This window comes from Dipodomys ordii, unplaced genomic scaffold (genome assembly GCF_000151885.1).
Source record: "Dipodomys ordii isolate 6190 unplaced genomic scaffold, Dord_2.0 Scaffold120, whole genome shotgun sequence".
Classification (NCBI taxonomy): domain Eukaryota; kingdom Metazoa; phylum Chordata; class Mammalia; order Rodentia; family Heteromyidae; genus Dipodomys; species Dipodomys ordii.
The window spans coordinates 3,288,419-3,297,156 of record NW_012267336.1 but is presented as its reverse complement, the minus strand read 5'-3'; the positions used below and the strand labels follow the sequence as shown (position 1 = coordinate 3,297,156).

The 8,738-nt window shown below is 49.1% G+C and overlaps 1 protein-coding gene across 1 annotated transcript in view; it reads left to right on the top strand.

Annotated features, from left to right (window-relative positions):
- Def6 (DEF6 guanine nucleotide exchange factor) overlaps positions 1-6,760 on the top strand; it is a 23,071-nt gene extending 16,311 nt beyond the window's left edge. The window contains exons 6-11 of the mRNA XM_013029619.1: positions 910-1,018; positions 1,166-1,464; positions 2,759-2,925; positions 3,042-3,240; positions 5,668-5,758; positions 5,939-6,760. Coding sequence (XP_012885073.1) covers positions 910-1,018; positions 1,166-1,464; positions 2,759-2,925; positions 3,042-3,240; positions 5,668-5,758; positions 5,939-6,162 — 1,089 coding nt within the window. The 3' untranslated portion in view covers positions 6,163-6,760. The remainder of the gene's footprint in view (positions 1-909; positions 1,019-1,165; positions 1,465-2,758; positions 2,926-3,041; positions 3,241-5,667; positions 5,759-5,938) is intronic.
- The last annotated feature ends 1,978 nt before the right edge of the window (positions 6,761-8,738 follow it).

Below are 8,738 nucleotides of genomic sequence, written 5' to 3'. Positions count from 1 at the left end.
CTCTTCAGCTCAAGGCTAGCATTCTACCACTTGAGCCACAGCGCCACTTCTGGCTTTCTTTTTTTCTGCTTATGTGGTCCTGAGGAATCGAACTCAGGGCCTCAGGCATGCAAGGCAAGCGCTCTACCACTGAGCCACCTTCCCAGCCCCATGAGTACATTTCTTATCAAGCATTGTAGCCTCCTCCTTTGTTTCCCCTTCCTTCATTGCTTTTTTAAGTTTGAGTAATATTTCATTGTATGACCCTATCATATTTTGCTTATTTGTTGGTGAATGTTTCATTTCCACCTTCTTACTACTGTGATTAATACTGTTATGTACAAGTTTCTTTGTGGCTATGTATTCATTTCTCTTGAGTACATACACACCTAGAAGAGAGATTTCTAGAACTACTGAATTTTTCTTCAGTGGCTACTTCATTCTCACCATTGGCTCAGAAATAGTCTCATCTTTCTCTATTCTTGCCAAGTCTTGTTATTTTACATTTTAGAAAGTCCCAGGCATGGTAGCGCATGGCTATAATCCTAGCACTTGGGAGGCCTGAGGCAAGAAGTTCTCAAATTCAATGCCAGCCAGGGCAGCATAGCAAAACCTATCTCAAAAAGAAAAAGCATTACCTAAGGCTCGATCCATTGTGGTGGGTGTAGGTACTTACCAAAGTCCAGCCTTGGAAGCATTCAAGCATGGAGAATGTGCCAAGCCGGGTGGAAAGATACCACGATAGAAATAGCCCCACCCAGCCTTCAAAGTGCAAAAAGTTGTGGGGACACAAGTATCCCATAACCAGAAAGATCATCTTCCCAGCAGATGTCGGGGGGGTGGGGTGGGGTGGGGAGAGGCCTTAGCTAGGGGGCCGACTCTGGGACAGAGGTGACCCCACATCACTGAGGTCAGCCTGCCCTCTCCCAGGTGCTGCCCGACCGCGATGGAAAGCGCTGCATGTTTTGTGTGAAGACAGCCAGCCGCACGTACGAGATGAGTGCCTCCGACACGCGCCAGCGCCAGGAGTGGACGGCTGGTGAGTGCGGCTCACCTGCAGCCTCGCTGGACTTCAGTGCCTCAGCTATGCTCATGCGCTGCCCCGTGGAATCGGGAGAGTGGACCTGAGAGACTCCTTAAAGCCCCCTTTGCAGCTGGACTGAACCCTCTTGGTCCCCCCCTGCAGCCATCCAGACAGCGATCAGACTGCAGGCCGAGGGGAAGATGTCGCTGCATAAGGACTTGAAGCAGAAGCGACGGGAGCAGCGGGAACAGCGGGAGCAGCGCCGGGCAGCCAAGGAGGAGGAGCTGCTAAGGCTGCAGCAGTTGCAGGAGGAGAAGGAGCGGAAGCTGCAGGAGCTGGAGCTGCTGCAGGAGGCACAGCGGCAGGCGGAGCGGCTGCTGCAGGAGGAGGAAGAGCGCCGCCGCTGCCAGCACCAGGAGCTGCAGCAGATGCTGGAGGGCCAGCTGCGGGAGGCTGAGCAGGTGCGGCCTGGCCCGGGGGCGGGGCCAGGAAAGGGGCGGAGCCCCGGGGCTGGATACTGTCCTGGGCTGGGCCTTGACCGAACGCTGCCGTGGGCGGGGCCTGTAAAGTAGGCGGACTCCAGGGGCTGGAGGATGCTGTGGGCGGGGCCTGTGGAGTAGGCGGACCCTGTGGGTGCAGGAATGCCTGGAGGATGCTGTGGAAGGGGCCTCAGGCTGTGGGGTGGGTGGGCAATGGGCGAGGCCATAGACTGAGCTACATTGGGTGGGACCTGAGGCGTGGTGTGGGCCTGGGAAGAGGGTGGAGTCTATCAGGCTAGGAGTGCGCGTTTAGAATGAGGAATGAGTTGAGACCCAGCCAAGAAACTTGAAAGATGAGCATGGCCTGTGCCAAGGTCCATACCCATCCCTGGCTATGGGATGCTGAGATGAGGGACAGTGGGACCAGAGTTGAGTGACAGGTGTAGAATGGGGGCTTAGTTGAGAGACGTTTTTGGGGTGGACCAAGTAGGTGGGATAGTTGGGACAAACGTTAAGTCTAGACTTGAGCTGAAATTACAGTGGAACCTGTTTGGGTGCTGTAGGATCAGAGGTAGGCGGGACAAGGCATGCAGAGGCAATTAGATCTAGAGATCTGGAGTCTGAGGCACTTGATTCAATCCCAGTTCTGCACTTTTTGTAGCCCTGTGATTCTGGCCAAATGATTACACCTCCTGATGCTCCCTTCACATATCAGTAAATGTACACACTAGAACTTTGCTCATGAGGTAGGGAAAGGATTAAATGAAACACTTGTAAGGTGTTCAACACCTTTCAGTTGTTGTAATAATATAGTCACTGCCTTTCGAGTACCAAGCCATAATGATATGATAACATATAGTCTTTATTAGGGCTGGTACTAGGAAGTGATATTTGTTTTATGTTATTTAATTGTAACATAACATGTTATTTAATAATAATCGGACTTTTGTGTGTGCAGTGCTAGGAATGGAACCTAGGGCCTTGGACCTATTAGGTAAGCATTCTATCACTGAGCGACATCCTTACCCCCTAATTATTACTAAAGCCAGTGCTAGGAAGAAAAGAATTTAAGGTGTCTATTCATTGACCATGATCTGGCTCCGTCAAGCTCTCTGACAGGGGTAATGCTAGGAAACATGAATATACAGGATTTTCCTGGACCTTACTGCCGGGTAGTTTGGCAGAACCCTAAGGAAGGGCAGTATAACCCACTCTCCCCACCCCCTACTGCCTTGTTCCCCATTGACCTGGCTCTATGTTCCCTTCCCCCACACAGGCCCGGGCCTCCATGCAGGCTGAGATGGAGCTAAAGAAGGAAGAGGCTGCCCGGCAGCGGCAGCGCATTGAGGAGCTGGAAGAGATGCAGCAGCGCTTGCAAGAGGCCCTGCAACTGGAGGTGAAGGCCCGGCGGGATGAGGAGGCTGTGCGCCTCGCCCAGACCAGGTAAACTTGAAGAAAGGACCCCGTGCTGTCTTCCCTCACCCCACCCTCATCTGGCTTTTTGCTGAGCACCTGCTAAGTGCCAGGGCACTCGAGGTCACCTAATGAATGCCTGGCAGACTGCTGGAGGAAGAGGAGGAGAAGCTGAAGCAGTTGATGCAGCTGAAGGAGGAGCAGGAGCGCTACATCGAGCGCGCTCAGCAGGAGAAGCAGGAGCTGCAGCAGGAGATGGCGCTGCAGAGCCGCTCCCTGCAGCAGGCGCAGTTGCAGCTGGAGGAGGTACGGCAGAACCGGCAGAGGGCTGATGAGGACGTGGAGGTGAGTCTGGGAGCACTTGGAGGCTGGTGGAGTGCATGATATCACATAGGTGCCCCAGTCTAGTGGCCTTCCCTGAAACCCTGGCGCCATGGTCAGCTGACTATGTGTCTTAGGGCAAATGGGCTCAATACTCTGAATTTATAGTCTCTCTTCTGGGAAAGCAAACTGGTAATGAATACCCTCCTAACAAAGAAAAAATAAGAAAATACAGAAGCTGGTGGCCTAGGCCTATAATCTTAACTACTCAGAAGGCTGAGACATGAGGATCACAGTTTGAAGAGAGCCCCAGAAGGAAAATCCTTGACATTCTTATCTCCAATTAAGGACACAAAAACAGCTGTGGCTCAAGTGGTAGAGGGCTAGCCTTAAGCAAAAAAAGTTCAGGGACAGCATCCAGGCCCTGAGTTCAAGCTCCAATACCTGTACCAAAAAAAGAAAAAAAGAAAAGAAGAAAATAGGTTATATTTATATTTAATAGGTAGTGGTTCTCTCTTCTAAGCCCCTATCTTGTTGTCCTTGTACTTGGACACCACTTTTTGGAGCTGACTCCCCATAGATGAGGGTTTGTTGTTGCTGTTTTTGTTTTATGTTTCTGATGTTTTGGGACTAAAAGTGTGACTCAAATGGTAGAATGTAAGGCCTTGAATTCAAACTTAGGTACAGTTAGAATTTTTGAGGTTTTATTCGGGCACCAGTAGCTCATGCCTGTAATCCTAGCTACTCAGGGGGCTAAGATCTGAGGATTGCAGTTCAAAGCCAGCCCAGGCAGGAAAGTCCATGCGACTCTTATCTCCAGTTAATTACCAGAAAACCAAAAGTGGAGCTGTGACTCAAGGTGATAGAGTGCTAGCTTTAAGTGAAAAAGCTCAGGGAACGTGTCCAGGTCTTGAGTTCAAGCCCCACAACTGGCAAAAAATAAAAAGAATTGTTGAAATTTTTATTTTCACTAATACTGAACTAAGGTCCTTGAGCTCACTCTGCTCACTTGCTCATGGCTGTCATTCTACCATTTGAGCATTGGATCCAACTCAGCTGGTTAATTGGAGATAAAGTCTGGTGGATGTTTTTGTCTGGGCTAGCTTTGAACCATGATCCTCCTGAGTAGCTAGGATGACAGGTATGAGCCACCTGCTCAGCTATATTGATCATTTTATTTCATGTTGCTGGATTTCATAATCATTGCAAAAAATAACACCACAGAAAGATGTAACATAGGAAAGTTTTTCCTATGTCTACCCTCCACCCCCCAGCCTGGCCAATGCTATGTAAATATTGGAGCAGAAGTTCCCACACTGGATCCTGGGGAGATAGGGTATTGTAGTGGTATGTGTGCAGCTCCATCTATGTCTCTGGACATGTCACTTAACATCTTTTAACTTTTTTTCAGTATAGGTTTTTTTGGAGGTTTTGTTTGTTTGTTTGTTGATTGTGGGGCTTGCACTATGAGCCTGGGCACTGTCCCTCAGCTCTTCAGCTCAAGGCTAGCACTCTACTACTTGAGCCACAGTGCCACTTCCAACTTTCTGGTGGTTGATTGGAGATAAAAGTCTCACGGACTTTCCTGCCTGGGCTGGCTTTGAGCCGCAGTTCTCAGATCTTACCCTCCTAAGTAGCTAGGATACAGGCATGAGCCACCGACATCTGGCTTCAGTACAGGTTTTGAACTCAGGGCCTCACACTTCCTAGGCAAGTGCTTTATCACTTGAGCCATTAGCCCCAGACCTTTTTTGCTTTCGTTATTTTTTCAGATAATGTCTTAGATTGAGCAAAAATACCCAGGGCCAGCCTCAAACTGTGATCTTCCTATCTATGTGTCTCCCTTGTTGCTAGGATTGGAGACATCCATGAACTCCCATACCCTTATATCCAGCTTGTTTGGGTTTTTTTTTTTTTAATTTTTATTTTGCCGGTCATGGGGCCTGAACTCTGGACCTGGGCACTGTCCCTCAGCTCTTTAGCTCAAGGCTAACGCTCTAGCACTTGAGCCACAGCACCACTTCCGGCTTTTTTCTTTTTGCTTATGTGGTGCTGAGGAATCGAACCCAGGGCCTCAGGCATGCAAGGCAAGCACTCTACCACTGAGCCACCTTCCCAGCCCCCAGCTTGTTTGTTGAGATGGGGGTCTTGTTAAGTATTTAGTGCACTAGCCTCAACTGCAGTCCTTCTGTCTCTGCCCCTGAATACTGGCATATACAACTGGGCCCAACATGTTTATTTTTGACCCTGTGGAGATACATGAGTCCTTTGAAATTGGAGGCAAACAAAGTTTACATTCACATAGAAAACTTTTTTTGAACATACACGCATTCTCCAGGGAAATGATCAGTAGCTTTGGTCACATCCTGAGAGGCTGTGAACATGCGAAGAATAGAATCCCTGCCATGGACTATAGTTCTGACCCATTCCTCACTGGCTCTACCCCAACAGGCTGCCCAGAGGAAGTTGCGCCAAGCCAGCACTAATGTGAAACACTGGAATGTCCAGATGAACAGGCTCATGCACCCAATTGAGCCTGGAGGTAAGAAGGGGTAGACTTTCCTGAGGGTTGGAAAAGAATACAGGAATACCTCTAGATCTCTAGGGCCAGGTAGAACTAAAGGTCACAGATGCTCATCTCCCTGGAGCAGGTGGGTAAGGCCCTCCCTCCTCCCTGTTCCAGTGTCCTTTCCCCCTTATTTGCCTGTCTTCTCTCTGCCAGATAAGCGGCCTGTCACCAGCAGCTCCTTCACAGGCTTCCAGCCCTCTCGGCTTGTCCGCGGGGCCTCATCCCTAAAGCGCCTGACCCGCTGGGGATCCCAGAGCAGTAGGACCCCCTCCCCCAACCGCAGTGAGCAGCACCAGTCCCTCAATGGCCGGGAGGAGATTCCTGCCCCGGCTTCCATCTCTCAGGAAGAGAAATTGGACCCAGCACCAGAAAATTAGCCTCACCTCATCTCTTGTTCTTCCCAACATCATGTCTACCAGAACCTGGCCACAGCTGGCCACAGCTGGCCTGTGGACGACGCTGACATCTGCTAGGGGAGGGCTCTGAGGTCCTGGTGCCAGGAACTCAGCCCTCCAACCGCAAGCTGATCCAGGATAGAACATGGGTCACCTCTTGTGCCAGCTCCTAGGCCCAGTCCACGGAGGGTACGGGTATGTTGATACTTAAGGCCCTGTGCTTTAGCTCCCAGGACCCAGTGAGCAGGGCTGAGAAAGGCAGTGAACATGCAGACAAGGGCCACCGACCCCAGGCTGCCACCGAGTCGTGGAGGACATATTTCCAAATAAAAAGTGTTGTTGGAATAACATATTGGCCCAAGTCTGTCCACCTCCCCTGCCTTCCACTCTCACACTTCCTGGAGACCAGGCACAGGTTTCAGAGGCAGTGGAATTTGCACAATTTGCGCTACTGCCCCCAAAAAGCCCTCTGGTGAAAGTTTTTCTTCTGGTTTAAGTGGCTATTGCAAGTCTTAGTAATGTGCACCTGATCAGAATAATAAAAATATTATAACCCTTGTAGATAAATATGAAACAAATACATCATTACATTGCAAATGCATCTGAATGAAATGAATGAGTTACTTTCTTACTTCATTAATTCATATATCCATACTTGAATATTACCAAAAAAGAAAAGAAAGGGAGAAAGGGAAGGAGGGAGGAAGGGAGGGGTAAGCAGGGAAGGAAGGTTCTGAGTTCATCCTCAGCACCAGCACCACAAAAAAAAAAAAAGGAAATGAATAAAAGTGAGGGCAATCTGAAATCCCAGTTTCTCCTACTTAAAGCTTGGCTTTCCTCTGAATTCCCACAGTTCTGAGGGTTTTCAGGTCACTTCCCATCCCCAACTCACACTGGCAGCCTTGTTTCATGACACTTCGCTGCCTCATGCCTGCTGTTCTGGCTACCCAGGTAAGAGAAAGGCTGGTTCTTCCCCCAATTGTGTGTGTGTGTGTGTGTGAGAGAGAGAGAGAGAGAGAGAGAGACAAAGACTGGTACAAGGCAGTAGATAGGAGACCTGGCACAGAAACAGATTTGAGAATAGCCAAAAAAAAAAAGCCTAATTAATTAGACTTTGGTACCTTATTACATAGAGAGCAAAATTAACACCCAACTGGAAGAGACAAGTCTTATTGCTGTGGCAACAGCATTAGCCTGGACAGGGGTGGGATAGGAAAGCATAGAGAGTGAATCTGCTAGGTGTGATGATAAGCTGTGGGTAGGAGCATGAGAAAGAGGAAGTGAATCTCCCTGTATCTAGAGTCTCGGTCCTCTGTCCTCCAGAGTCTCTGTCCTCTTAGGAAATAAGGTCACTGAGTGAGAGGATATGAGGAAAAAAGCAATATAAAATGACAAGAGCCATGAGCTAGCTCCAACGGTTGCCACAAGCAGTAAATTAGCTGGGAAACTGCAAGGTATAGAGTAGATGCTCCGTAAGCAATGTGTGTGTGTGTGTGTGTGTGTGTGTACATGCACGCGCACATGCACATGCCCTAGTACTGGGGCTTGAACTCAGGGGCTGGGCACTATCCTTAGCTTTTTTTTTGCTCAAGATTAGTACTCTACTACTTGAGCCACATTCTGCTTCTGGCTTTTTGGTGGTTAATTAGAAAATGAGTCTTGCAGGCTTTCCTGCCCAGACTGGCTTTGAACCATGAACTTCAGATCTCAGCCTCCTGAGTAGCTAGGATTACAGGTATGAACCATCAGCGCCCAGCTAACAACGTGTTTTGGCTAATTAGCACTTGTTCATATGCCAAGAAAGTCCTTATCCCTGTGGAAAGGCAGCACTGTCATTTTCATTGTTCTCGTGTGCAAAGCCAAGTTCAGAGATGCAGAAACACTTGACCACAGTCAACCCAGTTAGTCAGTGGCAGGGCTGGGCTCTGAACCCAGGCAGTCCGGTGTCAGAGTTCCCCGTTCCTGCCCACCTCTCAGTTTTCTGGTGGTTAACTGGAGATAAAGAGTCTCACAGACTTTCCTGCCCAAATTGGCTTTGAACTATGATCCTGAATTGCTAGGAGGACAGGTGTGAGCCACTGGTGCCTGGTTAGTAACTGACATCTTGAGGGACATTTTTAGGGGGCAAGAGAAGCTAATTTCTAGCTTTTTTGGGGTTCAAGGTTCAAAAATAGCTTATCTTTCTTGAAAATGGAGTGAATGTCTTGTCTCTGATGCTCTCCAAGACACTCATAAACTTTGAGAAGACATAGGACAGTACAGCTATTGTGGTTGAGAGTGTAACTCAAGAGGAAGAATACCCACCTAGCAGAGCTCAGAGTCACACCCCAGGGCCTCCAAATGAGTGAAGGAAAGAGGAAAGATTAGAAAAGAAAGGAAGGGGGGCTGGGAAAGTGGCTCAGTGGTAGAGTGCTTGCCTTGCATGCCTGAGGCCCTGGGTTCTATTCCTCAGCACCACATAAGCAAAAAGAAAAAAAAGCCGGAAGTGGCGCTGTGGCTCAAGTGGTAGAGTGCTAGCCTTGAGCTGAAGAGCTGAGGGACAGCACCCAGGCCCAGAG